The sequence below is a fragment of the Rattus rattus genome, chromosome 2 (assembly GCF_011064425.1).
Source record: "Rattus rattus isolate New Zealand chromosome 2, Rrattus_CSIRO_v1, whole genome shotgun sequence".
NCBI lineage: Eukaryota > Metazoa > Chordata > Mammalia > Rodentia > Muridae > Rattus > Rattus rattus.
This window is the reverse complement of record NC_046155.1, coordinates 144,072,875-144,092,403: the sequence shown is the minus strand read 5'-3', so window position 1 is coordinate 144,092,403 and position 19,529 is coordinate 144,072,875. Positions and strand designations below refer to the sequence as shown.

At 36.7% G+C, this 19,529-nt stretch overlaps 1 protein-coding gene across 1 annotated transcript in view; it reads left to right on the top strand.

The window, feature by feature from the left end:
• LOC116894312 (alcohol sulfotransferase) overlaps nucleotides 1-13,894 on the top strand; it is a 54,463-nt gene extending 40,569 nt beyond the window's left edge. Inside the window, exons 5-6 of the mRNA XM_032896008.1 lie at nucleotides 6,288-6,465; nucleotides 13,670-13,894. Coding sequence (XP_032751899.1) covers nucleotides 6,288-6,465; nucleotides 13,670-13,782 — 291 coding nt within the window. The 3' untranslated portion in view covers nucleotides 13,783-13,894. The remainder of the gene's footprint in view (nucleotides 1-6,287; nucleotides 6,466-13,669) is intronic.
• Nucleotides 13,895-19,529: the final 5,635 nt, after the last annotated feature.

The following is a 19,529-nucleotide window of genomic DNA, read 5'->3' as shown; positions in this document are numbered from 1 at the left end:
GGATTGATCTGCATTGTTCTGCATGCTGACTACCAGTTGAACCAGCACCATTTTTGAAAATGCTATCTTTTTTTCCATTGGATGGTTTTGGCTCCTTTGTCAAAAATCATGTGACCATATGTGTGTGGGTTCATTTCTGCGTCTTCAATTGTATTCCACTGGTCTATCTGCCTGACTCTCTACCAATAGCATAAAGTTTTTTTATCACTATTGCTCTGTTATATTGCTTGAGTACAGGGATAGTGATTCCCCCGGAAGTCCTTTTATTGTTGAGGATAATTTCAGCTATCCTAGGTTTTTTGTTATTCCAGATAAATTTGCAAATTGTTCTGTCTAACTCTCTGAAGGATTGGATTGGTATTATGATGGGGATTGCATTGAATCTGTTGATTGTTTTTGGTGAAATGGACATTTTTACTATATTAATCCTGCCAATCCATAAGCATGGGAGATCTTTGCATCTTCTCAGTGCTTCAGTTTCTTCTTCAGAAGCTTGAAGTTCTTATCATACAGCTCTTTGCTTGTTTACAGTCACACCGAGGTATTTTATATTATTTGGTACTATTATGAAGGGTGTCGTTTCCCTAATTTCTTTCTCGGATTGTTTCTCTTTTGTGTAGAGGAAGTCTTTATTTGAGTTAATTTTGTACCCAGCCAGTTTGCTGAAGGTGTTTATCAGGTTTACTAGTTCTCTGGTGGACCTTTTGGGATCACTTAAATATACTATCATATCATCTGCAAATAGTGATATTTTGACTTCTTCTTTTCCGATCTGTATCCCCTTGACCTCCTTTTGTTGTCTGATTGCTCTGGCTAGAACTTCAAGAACTATATTGAATAAGTAGGGAGAGAGTGGGCAGCCTTGTCTAGTCCCTGATTTTAGTGGGATTGCTTCAAGTTTCTCTCCATTTAGTTTAATGTTAGCAATTCGTTTGCTGTATATGGCTTTTACTATGTTTAGGTATGGGCCTTGAATTCCTATTCTTTCCAGGACTTTTATCATGAAGGGGTGTTGAATTTTGTCAAATGCTTTCTCAGCATCATGTGACTTTTATCTTTCCATTTGTTTATATAGTGGATTACGTTTATGGTTTTCCATACATTAAACCAACACTGCATCTCTGGGATGAAGCCTACTTGATCATGGTGGATGATTGTTTTGATGTGCTCTTGGATTAGGTTTGCAAGAATTTTATTGAGTATTTTTGCATAGTTATTCATAATGGAAATTGGTCTGAAGTTCTATTTCTTTATTGGGTCTTTGTGAGGTTTATGTATAAGAGTAATTGTGGCTTGATAGAAGGAATTCGGTAGTGCTCCATCTGTTTAAATTTTCTGGAAAAGTTTGGATAGTATTGGTATGAGGTCTTCTATGAAGATCTGATAGAATTCTACACTGAATCCATCCAGACCTTGGCTCTTTTTGGTTGAGCGACTTTTAATGATTGCTTCTATTTCTTTGGGAGTTGCGGGGTTGTTTCAATTATCTGCTCCTGATTTAACTTCAGAACTTGGTATCTGTCTAGGAAATTGTCCATTTCCTCCAGATTTTCAAGTTTTGTTGAATATAGGCTTTGGTAGTAGGATCTGATGTTTTTTTAATTTCCTCTGATTCTGATGTTCTGTTTCCCTTTTCATTTCCACTTTTGTTAATTTGGACACACTCTATGTGTCCTCTAGTTAGGCTGGCTAAGGGTTTATCTATCTTATTGATTTTCTCAAAAAAAAAAAAAACAGTTGTTGGTTCTGTTGATTCTTTGTATGGTCCTTTTTGTTTCTACTTGGTTGATTTCAGCTCTGAGTTTGATTATTTCCTGCCTTGTACTCCTCCTGGGTGTATTTGCTTCTTTTTGTTCTAGAGCTTTTAGGTGTGCTGTCAAGCTGCTGATATATCGTCTCTCCTGTATCTTTCTGCGGGCACTCAGAGCTATGAATTTTCCTCTTAGCACAGTTTTCATTGTGTCCCATATGTTTTGATATATTGTACCATCATTTTCATTAAATTCTAAGAAGTTTTTAATTTCCTTCTTTATTTCTTCCTTGACCATGTTATCATTGAGTAGAGTATTGTTCAACTTCCATGTTAATGTGCGCATTCATTCCTTATTGTTATTGAAGACCAGCTTTAGTTGGTGGTTGTCTGATTGGTCGCGTGGGATCATTTCTATCTTTTTGTATCTGTTGAGGCCTCTTGTATGACCGATTATATGGTCAGTTTTGGAGAAAGTACCTTGAAGTGGTGAGAAAAAGGTATATCTTTGTTTTAGGATAGAATATTGTGTAAATATCTGTTAAGTCCATTTGGTTCCTGACTTCTCTTAGTCTGTCTATGTCTCTGTTTAATTTCTGTTTCCATAATCTGTCCATTGATAAGAGTGTGGTATGAAATCTCCTACTATTATTGTGTGAGGTGCAATGTGTGCTTTGAACTTTAGCAATGTTTCTTTTATGGATGTAGTTGCCCTTTTATTTGGAGCATAGGTATTTAGGATTGAGAATTCATCTTGGTGGATTTTTCCTTTGATGAATATGAAGTGTCCCTCCTTATCTGTTTTGATGACTTTTAGTTGAAAATTGATTTTATTTGATATTAGAATGGCTTCTCCAGCTTTCTTCTTTAGACCATTTGCTTGGAAAGTTGTTTTCCAGCCTTTTACTCTGAGGTAGTATCTGAATTTGTGTTTGAGGTATGTTTCTTGAAGGCAGCAAAATGCTGGGTCCTCATTGCGTATCCTGTTTATTAATCTGTATTTTTTTATTGGGGAATTGATGTTGAGAGATATTAAAGAATAGTGATTATTGCTTCCTGTTATATTCATATTTGGATGTGACATTGTGTTTGTGTACTTGTCTTCTCTTTGTTTTGTTGCAAAACGATTAGTTTCTTGCTTTTTCTAGGGTATAGCTTGCCTCCTTGTGTTGGGTTTTACAATTTATTATCCTTTGTATGGCTGGATTTATGGATAGTTATTGTGTAAATTTGGTTTTCTCATGGAATATCTTCGTTTCTCCATCTATGTTAATTGAGAGCTTTGCTGGATACAGTAACCTGCGATGCCATTTGTGTTCTCTTAGGGTGTGTATGACATATGTCCAGGATCTTCTGGCTTTCATAGTCTCTGGCGAGAAGTCTGGTGTAATTCTGATAGGCCTGCCTTGACCTTTTTCCCTTAATATTCTTTTTTTGTTTTGTGCATTTGGTGTTTTGACTATTATGTGATGTGAAGAGTTTCTTTTCTAGTCCAATTACTCTCTTCTATATCTACTGTCCTTAGGTTTGATCTTCTCATTGTTTCCTGGATTTCCTGTATGTTTTGGGCCAGTAGCTTTTTCTATTTTACATTATCTTTGACAGTTGTGTTGATGATTTCTATGGAATCTTCTGCTTATGAGATTATCTCTTCTGTCTCTTGTATTCTGTTGGTGATTTTTGTCTGTGCCAGGATTCTAATATTGTAATATTTATATCATTAAACTTGATATTAATATTTAATTTAATGTACTTATTTTTTCTTTAATTTTCTCTTCAATATATTCCTTTCTTATAAAATGTGTTCAATACTTAAAGTTCTCTATACTGTGTATTGTACTTTTTGGGGAATCTTATCCCTGAGATACCTGAGTTCCAGAAATTTCCTTTTTGTGATTTCCTCAATTTGAGTTTCATGCGCTGATTCTATTTCAACTCAGGGGGAAATCAGTTCAATTCATTTTCTCATGTTTCTTTTTGGTTTCATAGATTTCTTTAAGGGAGAAATTAATTTCCCTTACAAAGAACACTATCATACTTACAATTTGTTTTAAGGATTTTTCTGTGTGCCTCAGCTATGGTGAAATACTCCAGACATGCTGTGTTATGATTGCTGGCCTCTGGTGTATATATATTTTCCTGATTGTTATTGATTGTTTTTTTCATTGGAATTTAGGAATTTAGGAACTGGAATTATACTGGGTGGTTTTTTCTGTCAACTTGACATAATCTAGCTTCCATGTGATCCAGCTGTAAGACATACGTCAATTAGTGATCAATGAAAGTGGATGCTTGTGGGTGGAACCATCCCTGGGCTGGTAGTCTTGGTTTCTATAAGAAAGTCAGCTGAGCAAGCCAGGGGAAGCAATCCTCTAAGTAACATCCCTCCATGGCTTCTGCATCAGCTCCTCCTTCCTGACCTGCTGGAGTTCCACTCCTGACTTCCTTTGGTGATGAAGTAAAAGCTGAATAAACCGTTTCCTTCCCAATTTACATCTTGTTCATGATTTTGTGTAGGAATAGAAACCGTGACTAAGATAGGCATCTTAAATTAGGAAGACAATCAGTCTAGGTGCTGATAGCTGGTCTGGATTTTATTGGGTGGGAGTTTTGTTTCCTGGCTTCTGTTTCACTCTGTTTATTAAGAGAATGGGGTAGATTTATATATCTTGTAGAAACTAAATTTCAGTCCCAGATAGGATGTGATTATGAGTCGTGGGATCTGAGAGTTAGGAATGAATATAGACTGGACTCTATAGAAGAGCCACACAAGAGGGAGGAAAGCAAGGTATTCCACAAGGAACTTTAGTCAATCTCCTGGAAATTGGGTCAGAGAATGAGGAGAGGCCACAGAAGGAGGTTCAATAAAGAGGTGAGGATGAGACTCACTGATTGGATTTGAAGAATGTGGGAAATGAAGATATGAAGTTGTAACCTAATTGCTTCCCTTGTCATGATGGGGTATAGCTTCCTTAGGAGTGCGTTCTGGAGTTGGGGGCTGAGGCAAACAATTCTCCCACCAAAGTATTGTGTTTTGCTGCAGAGTTAATTAGGTGTCTGGGTCATTGAACTTGAGACATGTTGGGAAAAATGAAGATTTTTCTTTTGAGAGGCTACCTGTTTCTCTAGCCAAAGTGGTTTACTTGTTTTTTTCTGCAGAACTAAGGATGAGACTTGGGCATGAGATCTAGTAAAGCAGAGGGAAAGGGGAAGGTCTGCTGTCAGCCCACCTGCTTCACTGAAAGAATTGAGAAAAATAATTATTGATAAAAATTAAAGTGCAACCATACAACAAACAAAACATGAAATCATCACAAAATAATTTGACCTCTTTTCATTCTCTCTCTGGAATCAGAAAGATTACATGTAAAAAAAAAACTTTCATTACAGTCTTTTTCCCATTTACTTAATCATCATGAAATTAAATTTTCCTTAGGAAGGATCACTCCCAAGCTGTCTGCTGCACACTAGTGCACATTCCCATTAGCCTCCTTTCTGACCATTTAATATTCTTTACAGTTATTCTCATGATTGTTGTGTTTTCTATGAAATATTAAGTGGAACTCTGATAAATATGTAAAAACAAGTTTAAACAAAGAAATATTTGTGGTCCCATTCAAAGAACATTTTTTGTTGTTCAAAGATTTTTATTTGTAATACCTATCTCCTGCAGATAAACCAATTGCAGTAGTACACAGATATTATTGCAAAAATTGGGGATCTGAGACAGAAAAATGTTAAATTTGATGCCCACCTGAGCTGCAACTTGAGAAGCTTACTCAAAACAAAATCTCTCAGAATTACCTCAAGTAATTAATATTGACAACATTTTGTGAGACTGTTTTAAAACTGTATTGTTTCCACTTAGCCTAAGCCAAAGGTATTAAATGGTAAACATTAAATTATGTCTAGGTCTTTGTACACATCCCTAAATTTGCCTTGATCATTGTCTAACAGTATTTTATTAAGGTTCCTTAAATATCCCACAGCAGGTTAAGTTCAGTTGTAGTACTTTCAATGGCAGTACTTGAAAGGAAAAAGCCAGATAGATGGATCACTCATCTCTGTGAGCTTGAGGTTTACTGGTCTCCATAGCAACTTCCACTGCACAAGACAAAACTTCATATTGAGGACCTGTCTTAAAAAAAATCTCAGTATACTTAGTGAATTTATCAGCACAAACATTTTACAATGGTACTATGGAGATGGAGGTGCAAGTTTCTGAAATCAATGTCATTGTCCTCTATGAAGCAACTTTAAGTTTAACCTTGGTTCTATGAGAACCTATCTCTAATTTTTCTCCTCCTTAAAAAGTAACCCCATCCTTTTTCTTTTCTCAATATATAAATGTTGTGTATGGCTTACCTGACTTTATTCCTTTGCGTTTTCTAGCCTACACCCCATTCATGCTCTCTCATTTATTGATGCTCTTTCTTCACATCCATTTTCCCATGCCCCATTTACAGATTTCTTCTTTGCATCTGTTATCTCAGTCATCTCTGTTTATCACCTGCATTTCTGCTTCTTCTAATTTCAGGATACAATGGGAACCATAAAGAAGATATGTGACTTCCTGGGGAAAAAATTAGAGCCAAATGAGCTGAATTCGGTCCTCAAGTACAGTTCCTTCCAATTCATGAAAGAAAATAACATGTCCAATTATAGTCTCATGGAGAAGGAACTGATTCTTACTGGTTTTACTCTCATGAGAAAAGGTAAAGAGATTGTCTATCTTCAAAATATGTCAGAAAACATTAAGGGCTTATTGTGCCAATGAATTTCTAAGAAAGTGTTGGAAATGTAAAGAAAGTCACTGATCGGGTTGGGGATTTAGCCCAGGGGTAGAGCGCTTGCCAAGCAAGCGCAAGGCCCTGGGTTCGGTCCCCAGCTCCGAAAAAAAAAAAAAAGAAAGAAAAAGAAAAAAGAAAGAAAGTCACTGATCACCACTGAAAGCTTCTCACAAATATTCCAGGTGAATATTTTTATGGAGAAGATGGGGCATCACACACTGTGAATAGTTGATTTATTGTGGGAGATGATCTTTGGATTGAAGATAGTAATATTCATTAACTTTTGTGGAAAAAAAAGGGAAAGTTGTCATGTTTGTATTAGGTATTGTAAAGGTCCCTGTATCATAATCCTGAACTAAAAATATTAAAAATGCAGGAGTAGATTAAATATATGTAAGATGATAACCACAGAAACATAAAAATCACATTAACGCCTGGAAAAGATGTTGAATAGTTCAATATTGCTTCCCTAGAGGAGGGCAGAGTAGACAAAAGGACTAAGAAAATTCTCTAGGGTTAAAACTTTATGGCATTGTTCCCTGTGTGAGAGTGCTCTGTGTGTTGCCAGAAGATGGTATGAAATGTCATTATAGATGGTTGTGAGCCATTATGTGGTGACTGGAAATTAAACTCACCACTCAAGAAGAGTAGTCAGTGCTCATAACACCTGAACCATCTCACCAGCCCCTTCACAAAAATAAATGGAGAGAAACTTGAATCAATATCACTAAGTTCAGGGACTAGACAAGGCTGCATAATCTATCCCTACATTTTAAATATAGTATTCCATGTCTAGCTAGAGTAATTAGACAACAAAATGAGTTCAAAGGAATACAAATTGGAAAGGAAGAAATTAAAATATGACTATTTGCAGATGGTATGATGGTATATTTAAGTGACAGCAATAATACCACCAGAGAATTCCAAAACATGATAAACAACTTCAACAAAGTGGCTGGATATAAAATTAATTCAAACAAAGAGGTACCCTCCCTCTACTGAAAGGAAAAACAGGCAGAGAAAGAAATTAGGAAAATGACACACTATTCAATAGTCACAAGCAATATAAAATATCTTGATATGACTCTAACCAGGCAAGTGAAAATCTGTATGACAAGAACTTCAAGTCTGTGAAAAAAGGAAATTGAATATCTCAGAAGATGGAAAGGTCTGCATGCTCATGGATTGGCAAAACTAATATACTAAAAATGGCTACCTTGATGAAAGTATCTACACATTCAATGTACTCCTCATGAAAAATCCAACTCAATTCTTCAAAGAGTTAAAAAAAAATCAACTTTCAAATTGATTCAGAATAAAAAAAACAGTATAGGAAAAATATTTTCAACAATAAAAGAACTTCTGGGGTAATCACCATCCATGACCTCAACCTTTACAACAGAGCAATCATGATTAAAAACTGAATTTTATTAGTACAAAGAGAAGAAGGTAGATCATGGAACATACTTGAAGATGCAGAAATGAACCCACATAACTATTGTCACTTTATCTTTGACAAACGTGCTAAAACACACAAGTAGAAAAAAGACAGACTTTTCAACAAATGATGCTAGTTTCACTGGATGTCAGCATATAGAAGAATGCAAATCATTCCATTCTTTTCTTCTTGTACAAAGCTCAATTACAAGTGGATAATGGACACCACATAAAATCAGATACAGTGGAACTAATTAAAAAGAATGTGAGGAAAACCCTCAAACACTTAGGCACGGGGAACCTTTTCCTGAACATTACACCAATAGCCTATGCTCTAAGATCAAGAATCAACAAATGGGATCTCATAAAATCCCCAATTTTCTGCAAGGAAAAGAACACTGTCAATAGGACAGAGAGGTAACCAATAAATTGTTAAAAGATCTGTACCAATCTTACATCCGATAGAGGGCTGATATCCACTATATGCAAATAACTCTACAAGTTAGACTCCAGAGAATCAAATAACTCTATTAAAAATGGAGTGATGGAGCTAGACTAAGAATTCTTAACTGAAGAATATGGGATGGCCATGAAGCACCTAAAGAAATCTAAAATATCCTTTGTCATCAGGGAAATGCAAATCAAAACAACCCTGAGACTCTAGCTCACACCAGTCTGGATGGCTAAGGTCAAAATCTCAGGTGACAGTACATGCTAGTGAGTATGATGAGAAAGAGAATCATTCCACCATTGTTGGTGGGAGTGCAAGCTGGTACAAACACTCTGGAAATCAATCTAGTGTTTCCACATAAATTGGACATAGTACTACATGAAGACCCAGCTAAACCACTCCTCGGCTTCTACCCAAAAGATGTTCCAATATATAACAAGAACACATTCTCCATTATGTTTATAGCAAAGTTATTTATAATATCCAGAAGCTAGAAAGAACCAGGATGTCCTTGAACAGAATAATGGATACAGAAAATGTGATACACTTATATAATGGAGTACTACGCAGCTTATTAAAAACAATGAATTCATGAAATTCTTAAGCAAATGGATGGAACTAGAAAATATCTTTCTGAGTGAGGTAACCCAATCACAAAAAACACATATGTTGCACACCCACCAATTAGTCGATATAAGGCAAAATATCAGAATAACCAAGATACAATTCACAGACCATATGAAGCTAAAGAAGAAGGAAGACCTAAGTATGTCTTATCCAGTCCTTCATAGAAAGGGGAACATAATACTCAACAGAAGAAAATATGAAGTCAAATTGTGGAGCAGGAACTGAAGGAAAATCCATCATGAGACTGCCCCATCAGAGGATCCATCCAATTTACAGTCATCAAACCTAGACATTATTGCAAATGCCAAGAAGTCTTTGCTTACTGGAGGCAGATATAGCTGTCTCTTGATAGCCTCTGCCAGAGTTTGACAAATACAGAGGCAGATTCTCACAGACAACCATTAGACTGAGAAGAGGGTGCTCAATGAAAGAGTTAGAGAAAGTATTGAATGAGTGGAATGGGTTTGCCATTTCATAGGAAGAAGTACAGTATCAACCATACAGAACCCCCAGAGCTGCCAGGTACTAAACCACCAAAGAGTATATAGGGAATGACCCATGACATCAGTCGCGTATCTACAAGAGGATGGCCTTGTTGAACATCAATGGTAGGCGAGGCCCATGGTACTGTAAAGGCTCAAAGCCCTATTTTAGGTCAATGATGGGAGACAGGATTGGGTTAGAGGAGGAAGAGGCAGCCTCAAAGAGGCAGGGGGAGGGAGCAATGCAATAGGGGGTTTCTGGAGTGAAAACTGGGAATGGGGATTACATTTGAAATGTAAATAAAGAAAATATCCAATAAAAAGAATCTGACAGCATTTGTGAACCTATGTTTGAATTCTTTGGGCTCATGACACTTTTTCTTTTTTGAATTGTCTTTCCTGGAAAGGGAATTTAAATTCTCTCTATGTCTCTGTCACCACCTCTCTATGCTGGGACCTCTCTATTGTGTGGGTCAGTTCATAGTGGTGCAGGTAAGTTTGACTTTGCCAGAATGCATCAAACCTTGAAAGTTACCCAGACCTGATTATGTAGTGACAGGTGAGATGAAACTCAGAGTAGAAGGAAAAGGGTGTCAGTCATCAAATATTTAGCAATGAATATGAACATTGGTATAAGCAAAGGAAGTAAAGAGTTATGGATTTAACTTTTTATCCCTAATTTAAATGCATGAGACTTTACCTTCAGTCCTCCTCTGCTGCAGAGTGGGATTTGGATACTAGTAATATAAGGATATCAAGAGTTTTCATAGATAAAATGAAATCAAGTACTTACCAGATTATATTTAATCTGATACTCTTAGTAGCTCAATAGTAGGAAATTTTGACTCAAAATTAAGCATGATATGTCACCACTCACTACAAGAAAATGGGTATCTACATTTTCTCTACATGGCCTCTGTAAGAATACACTACTGTTGCCATATGACCTCATATTCCTGAACTCCAGATTCAGTGGAAACATATTTCTCTGCACTAGAACCGAAGGTCTCACCTACAAGAAGTAGTCTCTTCTTAGATGTTCTATAATGAATCAGAATTTGGCAGAGGCAAAACAGTAAATGAACATAAAATTATGTTATTAAATACCTAAGCTATCAAGAAGCTCTGCTAATATCAAAGGGATAAGAAAACTGACAAGCATAAGCTTAAACAGAGACAGATGGATTAGAATTTAAGACAAAATTCCATGAGGACAATTATTATTTCTGCTTTTACAGGAAGTTTCTCCTAGGATGAGACTGCACATGGATTTAATCTCTTCCAAATGTATATACAATTTGTCATGTAGGATAGATTATAGGAGCAATACATACATATATACATACATACACACATACATACATGCATACATGCATGCATGCATACATACATGGATGCAGGCATAAAACCATTAATCATAATATAGTTATGTCAAAATATTTGATCAGACTTCATAAATCTTTTGTCTTTTAATTATTGTAGTTCTTATATGTGTCATTTTTTTGCATTTGAAAACAAATATTGTTTTGGGAATTATCTTTCTTTTACTAGTGTGATGCACAGCTAGTAAGCCATGGGCCTCTGGAAACAGGGTCGCTAATCGGGGATACCAAATTCATTACCAACCTGCTTCACTACCTTATTATAGAGCAAAATGAAATGGATATGACTAAAAACAATTTTGAAAGGAAAAAGTAAATAAATATAATATTTGTCTTCACAATTCCTATGTCATATTTGTGGCACTTTTGAATCATCCAAGTATGAGCAAATCAAATATTAAATCTAAACCCAATTTCATTATTTACCACTAGATGACATAATTCCCTAAATCTAAATCATTAAAATGCTGTATTAATTGTTAGACTTACCATAGCTTGAAAGAATTCACTAGACCAATTTTCCCATATCCTTTCATTCTTCTTCTTGGGACACAAGTAAAATACCTTTTATTGCCTCTGGAGAGCTACTTTATCAGCTTCACCCAGTAGACTCAATCATTCAAGTTGATGAGATGAGTCTGGTTTTAACCTCCAAGCAATAATTTTCCACATGCAATTTTAGTCATTGTAAGTCCACAATTATATACTTCAGGAAATGCAGACTAGAGATATGTTAGCCATCATTCAACCCCTTTTGTAAAGGCAATGCAACAATTGGGACATGTGTAGGAAGTATCTTCTGACAAACCTCAAAAGTCCCAACCATCATTACTTCACAGTGTATGTTTGCTCTACAAATTACTCGGGCCATTAATCATTTTTCTGGTAACTTCAGAAGACATTAATCAGAGACACAAAGGGAAGATGACCTATGGAGTGAGGAAGAAGCCTGCCATGAGCAGGCCAAAAAGGAAAGCCTAAAATGGTCAGAAAAAGTGTATCCTCCAGAACTATGAGGAAGTTCCTTTTCAACAAGAATTAAGCTACCATATGTTTGGTTTATCCTGCCATCTGGCTTATCCTGCCATCTGGGACATACAAGTTTAGGGAGATTTTTAGAAAAAAAAAAATGAATGAAAAGAAATGTACATCTGTAAGGTGCAAAGGATTTTCCCATAGGTAGACTTAGAACCGCATGTATGGACCTCCAAAGATAAGGTTTACTCAGATAGACTGTTTTATTCTATTGGGAAGCCAAATTGAATTTGTTGAGATACTTATAGTTCAGCATCTATCTGGTTTGGCTTGTCAGAATCCAGACATGCTGTGGAAAAGAAGAAGAAAACATGGTCTAATAATGAAGAACATAAAAACCTGAGAGTAGCAATGGATACTGATAGGCACTCATCTAATCAGAAGATATTTTGTATTCGTATCAGCTAATGGTATATTATTTTAATATGCTGTGTTAGTGATTTATACTTTATTAATTCTTTATCTTTTCTTTAATACAGCCCACAGGGGAATTAAAATTAAATTGTGTGATAATACAGAAAGAAAGTAATGTGATAAAGAAAAGCATGACTTCTATTGTCAATCATTTGGATTCCCTTCCACATCCATCACTATCATACTTGGTAACATCTCAAAGACTAATTTTTCCTCATCAGTAAAGTTTGAGCACTGCCTAACACATTTCACACACATTTTCTCATACATTCATAAATTCATTGAAAAATTCAACCCTGAGAATGTCCTATATGTCTGGCACTCTTTGTAAAATGAACCATTTAGTAATTTAAGAAACACATCTTTTTCAAATATATTAGATGCGTATTCTGTGCGTATATTTAAAGCAGAAATGGATGGAACACATCCCATAGCTAGGAAATAAAGCAGGATGGGGGCTGCTGGGTTGTAAATAGAAGAAAGATGGTATGAGAAACTTACCACATTATTAATAAAGACCAAGATGTAATTATATGAAAGATATTATGCCTCTGGAGTGCAGGAAGACACATCACAGCATGAGCAGTTGACCAATCTCTAAGGCTAAATCTAAAGACCTTCTGTTATGGAGTGGTGAAAATCAATGTGTGGTCAGAAGTGACAGTGCTACAAAGGTTTGGGGCTGAAATTATACAGAGCTTCATGAATCACAAAACAACATGGCTGAGTGAAACAGCAATCCTGCAATGTTATCAACTGAGAGTGTCTGGGTAACCTTTATCTTGTGGGAAAAACAAAACAGCTGAAATCCTGCTCATAACTATATATGAAGCTCTCATGTGAACCCACACACACAAATGTAATCTTTTAAAGATATTATTTGAAAGTTACTTGCATGCTGTGAAGAACATCTATAAGTAAACACTAGAATGTAGATAGCACAGGTGAAGTCTGTTTTGACAATTGAGATGATAAACACTCTTGAGTTGGCTAATTTGATAGAAACAGATATGATGGAAAGTAGGAATAATCTGGATAAATAAAAAGATCAAGTCAGTGTTGCTGCTGTTAGATTGTGTAGCATGTAGGTTAGGTGAGGAAAAGGTAGGATATAATTTCCACAGAGGGAGCAATCTGTATATATGATTTCAGGGATTAAGTAGGTTTCTACAGAAAATGGTAGTTTGCTTTATTAACTGTGTGGTCTTTATGAAACAGATAGTAAGAGCATGTGATGGGAGGAGCTAGAGCAGTGTAAGTCCATTATTAACCCACCTTTATGTGTGCTTCCAATTTCTCAGGCACAATTGAGGACTGGAAGAATCACTTCACAGTAGCCCAAGCTGAAGCCTTTGATAAAGTGTTCCAGAAAAAAATGGCTGGTTTCCCTCCAGGGATGTTCCCATGGGAATAAATTTTCAAAACTTTTAAATATTTTATGAACACTGATGTTTATGTTTCAGTTATTCTATATCTGAAAGCTGAATGTTTTCATTGAATAAATACTATTGTGGAATTGTGAAAGTGATTTTTTAAAAGATAGTTTTACTAATACAAGTAGTATCAACAGAGGTGGTGATGGTGGTAGTGGTGTAGGTAGTGGTATTGGTGGGTGATCCTTTCAGTTTGTAGTGCCTTCAGAGGCCAGAAGATTGCACTGGTACTAGGGGCCTGCAGTATCATGAAGCTGTAAACTTCCTGCTTTGGGTCCTAGAAACTGACCTCAGGTCCTCTACCTAAACAGTACCAATATCTCTCCAGTTTTGGCCTAGAATCACGAAGTCTTGAGTAATCAAATATTTGCTACTTTTATTACTATTTTGTAGTATATTATCAGCAAATTCCAATTTACTTTCTAGAATTCCAACTTTATAATATTTTATTTTCATTCATAAGTAATTTATGAGGGGTTTTATTTACTGAGAACAGACATGACAAAAGATTCTCAGTGTGATGCTATGGAAATTAAAGAAGTATATCTCAGTATTTAAGTGTTTATCATACTTTGCTCAAATATCATCTTAAATTTTGCTGAAGAAATATATATATATTCCCATTTTTTCTTTTACTCTTTTTTTTCATTTATTTATTCACTTTACATGCTGGTTACAGCCATTGCCTCTTCTCTCCATCCCATACTGATAACTTCCTCCCTCTGTTTCTTCGTCTCTTCTCCTCAATGAAGGGGGACCACCTATCTCCCCACCCAGGGACAAACGCACCATGGTACATCCAATCCCATCAGGACTCAGTGCATCCTCTCCTCCTGAGTTCAGAGAAATCAGCCTAACTATGGGAAAGGGATCCAAAGGCAGGGAAGACAGTCCAAGTCAGAGACAGCTCCTGTTTCAATTGGTCTTCATGAGACTCACATGAAAACTAAGATTCATAACAGCTACATACTTGTCGGCAGCCTAGGTCCAATAAGTGCATACTCTTTGGTTGACAGTTTAGTCTTTGCAAGCCAATATAGGCCCAGGTTATTTGCCTCTGTAGGCCTTCTTCTATTGATCTTGACCGCAGCAGCTCCTTCAATTCTATCCAAAATTCTTTCTTAAGACTACCTGAGCTCTGTCTAATGTTTGGATGTGTTTTTTGTCTGTTTTAATCAAATGATGGATTAAATCTCAAAGATAGCAGATATGGTAAACTCTTATTTGCAAGAATAGCAGAGTATCATTAAATAGTGTCAAGGGTTTGCTATCTGTCTTCTGGTAGTGGTGTTGCAAAATTATAAAAATGGCTGTCTTTTTCCCCCACTAGTCCACCACTGCAGGGCCCGAAGATATCTACTAGATACCTTGCAAGAAATACACATCCCATTGCAGCCCAGTGTCTCTGCCACCACACACTCTCCCAAACTCAATTCTCCACAAGAAAGAACACACAACACAAAAACCTCTGATCCAATTAATAAGATATATTTACCCACCTATACATGCAAATGCCTGTACACTGCCTTAAAAATATTCATAAAAACCTACAAATACACAGCATGGAATCTTAACATCAGCCTCCATGTTCTCTCTATAGCTTCTCTTCCAGTCTCCCCAGTCTTCACCCCTTTCCATTACAGTCTCCTCATTCAATGACAGGCCTCATTCTATCCTGTACCTGCCTACACCTTGGTGATGACATCATCCTACAACTCACTCATTTTGTCTAATTTAAAAAAAATTATCTCATATATAAGCTGAGTACAACTATTAAGGTTTTGTAACTAAAAGCATAAATATATATCTAACTCCCAGTCCAATACTTTATCAGTTAAACAGAACATTTACTTATCCATTAGAGCTAAAGAAAGGCTTAAATTCTACGTTATATGCTGGCTAGCTTGTATACTATCTGATAACAATATAATAAAATATATATTTTTAGAGTTAAACAGCCTGATAGGCTATGAGACTGTAACCAGTCTTCAATCCTGTCAGAAATATGAGAATGACCAAATATCTGTACACATAGCGAGCCTAACATTGCTTCCAGAACTGATTGGTTGTAGAGACAAATCTCAATTAGCACAGTCCTCTGTTAGTAACATGTGGGCACAAGTCTTCAGCCATCTGGCCCAAATCAACTGACAGACACTTGAAATGTAGATCTTAAAGGGCTGATAATGCAGGCTTGGCAAAACTATCAGTTAAATATTCCAAATAAGGTGTCTCTTTTGGGCAGTATTAGTCTGGAGGTGAAACAGGTAGTTTCTGTCCAGTGGCTGCCTACCCACAAAGTATAGCATCACCTAGAGATAGAGGTGCTCAATTACTTTTTTAAGTCTGCCAAAGGGGAACTGCTAAGAGCAAATATGTCTCAAGAAAAGATAAATAATTCTTTAAATCTCATATTCTGTGGATTTTTGATGTTTTTGAAAACTGTCTATCTACATAAGGTCATCTGGACAGTTGTCTGCTAACTATTATCTTGAAAATATTCTAACAAACTTAGAGCCATGGTTTTGCTATTTGGCCCTTAACTCACATATGTAATCAACTCAGAAGTTTGTAATGACATTAATACAAGGACTGGCTTTAAACCTTGTACTTTTAAACTTTTTTAACACATAAATTCTATATCAAAGCAAAGATATTATTTAAGATTAGTTACCTAATGAAATTATGACTGTACATCTCAATCTAGCTAATTCTATTCTGTTGAATTATAATAATTCCTAAATTCCTCATAAAAACAACCTTAGAATAATCACTTTCAGCCCCCCTGAAATCCAGGCAATTGGGGCAATGACTCTTATATAACTTCTTCAAGCTGTACATGGGCATTGAGAGATCCTTGAGGGTATGGGGTAGGAAGAATGAATCAAATGCCAGATGTGTCCTGACTGGACCAGCTGAATGTCCTAGAGACCAGGAATCCAAGAAGGTAAACTCTGCAAAATACAACTATCAAGACAAATGTTTAGAATTGAGATATCTTTTTGTTTGATTTTCTTGAATCTAGTTTTTCTCACAGTCTTCCTCTCTCAAATCTGATCTGTATGACTCTTTGAGGTTTCCAAAGCCTAATCAGATTTTTTAAGAACACAAAAACAAAACCTTTTCCCCAGAATATTGTGCTCTTTAATCTGTAATGAGAAAAGCTTGTGTCTTGTACAACTGGAGGTTGCAAGGGTAATAATATCATAAAACTCAAAGTCACAACCATTATGAAGATTAACCAATTAGATAGATACCTTTTAAAAAAGGAAGTAAGATAAACAATAGAGTTAAACAATGAGCCTGATGGGCTTTTGTAACCTGTCATATCAGGAAGTTCAGCCAAAATTCCCGTGGTGCCCACAGGAGAGAATTTGAGCTTCATGTTGAGGTAAATATAAAAAATAATCACAAGCCCTCATTAGCAGGCAGCAACACATCATATGTCCTTTGGCATGGTAATTTATGAAACAAACTAAACACTTTCTACTAATTCCAATATCAATAAGCAACTTATCAAACCAGGATTTTAGCCCAAAATATATCAATCTGTCAAGCACTGTTCCCTGAGCCACAGATTTTTATTTAACCCTACTAAATTGTAAATATCACAATTTTCTACTTGGTGTCAGTGACTAATTCTCCCTATCAAAGTTGGGAACTGTGGGTAAAAATCTCCATGTGATTCAGCTACGCATTGTACTCTCTTCTTAAAAAGAACCTTAAATCACATTTTAATAATACCTGTCATTAAGAAGTAGCTTGTATAACTAGGATTTCAACCAAAAATTCCCATGGAGTCCATGTTAAAAGGAATATGATTATCCTGAAGACTTTATATATAAAGCAGCTTCTATCTCTAACTCTCTGAGCTATAACTACTTATCACAAAGCAGGGGACCTACAGCCTGCCAGTCCAGGCTGTTTCTGTTTCTTTGTTTATATTCCTGTGCTTGAGACTTCACATGACTCAACATGGTGCTGGCCTCATCTTAGAAATTAAAATTTTCTCTCAACTCTTAGTATTCCTAGGGAATTCTTGCCCAGCACGTTGATGTGCCATCTATTGTTGTAAAATTATATTTAAAAAAAAAAAGATGCTTTTTAACCCCACTAGGTCTGGCACTGGAGTGCCCCAAATATCTGCTAGATATCTTGCCAGAAACACATATCCCAACTCTGAGGTAGCACAGTGCTCCTGCTGGCACACATTCTCCCAATGTCAATCACAACAAGAAAGTACACACAACACAAAAACCTTCTATCTAATTGATAGTACATAATTTCCCACCTAAAAATACAAAGCCCTGTACACATCCATCCCTCAAGAATATTCATTAGAACCTGTAAATATACGGAGTGGAATCTTAATATCAGCCTCCATGTAGTCTCAGCAGCTTCTCTTCCAGTCTCCTCTAGCATCCCACTTCGTTTCCATTCCATTCTCTTGCTCCTCCCTCAAACCTTTCTCCTGCCTTCTTTCTCAGTCAACAACAGGCCTATTCTATTTTGTACATACCTATACCTATATAATGACATCATCCCACTGAGTTGGTCTCAAATTGGTCAGTTGTTGGTTGGGCATTCCATCAAACTTCATTCTAACTTTAACATTTCATGTCCTGTAGGCAGGGGAAATTTTGGGTTGAAGATTTACTGGATGGGTTTGTATGACACTCCCTCCATTGGAATTCTTGCTTGGCTACAGGACATGGCCATTCTGAGTTCTACTCCCCCACTGCAAGAAGACTCAAATAGAGTCATCCTCACATCCTCCCAGAAACCTCTCCTATTCTAGGTCTCTAGCTTGTTGCAGAGATGTCCCATTGCACACTAATTTCTCTTTTGCCTCCCAGGCCTCTACCAAAAACCCTAAACTCCCTCATAATTGAATTCCTTGGCAAACTTAACCGCATCTCCTGTCCCACACAGTTTCCTCTTTCCATTCTCTTTTTTTTGTCTTTTTTTTTATTAACTTGAGTATTTCTTATATACATTTCGAGTGTTATTCCCTTTCCCAGTTTCTGGGCAAACATCCCCCTCCCCTCCTCCCCTTCCTTATGGGTGTTCCCCTCCCAACCCTCCCCCCTTTCTTCCCCCTCCCCAACAGTCTAGTTCACTGGGGTTCAGTCTTCCTTGGGACAGGGCTTCCCCCCTTCCACTGGTGCTCTTACTAGGATATTCATTGCTACCTATGAGGTCAGAGTCAGGGTCCAGTCCATGCATAGTATTTAGGTAGTGGCTTAGTCCCTGGAAGCTCCGGTTGCTTGGTATTGTTGTACATATGGGGTCTCAAGCCCCTTCAAGCTCTTCCAGTTCTTTTTCTGATTCCTTCAACGGGGGTCATATTCTCAGTTCAGTGGTTTGCTGCTGGCATTCGCCTCTGTATTTGCTGTAATCTGGCTGTGTCTCTCAGGAGTGATCTACATCCAGCTCCTGTCAGCCTGCACTTCTTCGCTTCATCCATCTTGTCTAATTGGGTGGCTGTATATGTATGGGCCACATGTGGGGCAGGCTCTGAATGGGTGTTCCTTCAATCTCTGTTTTAATCTTTGCCTCTCTATTCCCTGCCTAGGGTATTCTTGTTCCCCTTTTAAAGAGGGTGGAAAGCATTCACATTTTGATCATCCGTCTTGAGTTTCATTTGTTCTGGGCATCTAGGGTAATTCAAGCATTTGGGGCTCAATAACCCCTTATCAATGAGTGCATACCATGTGTCTTTCTGTGA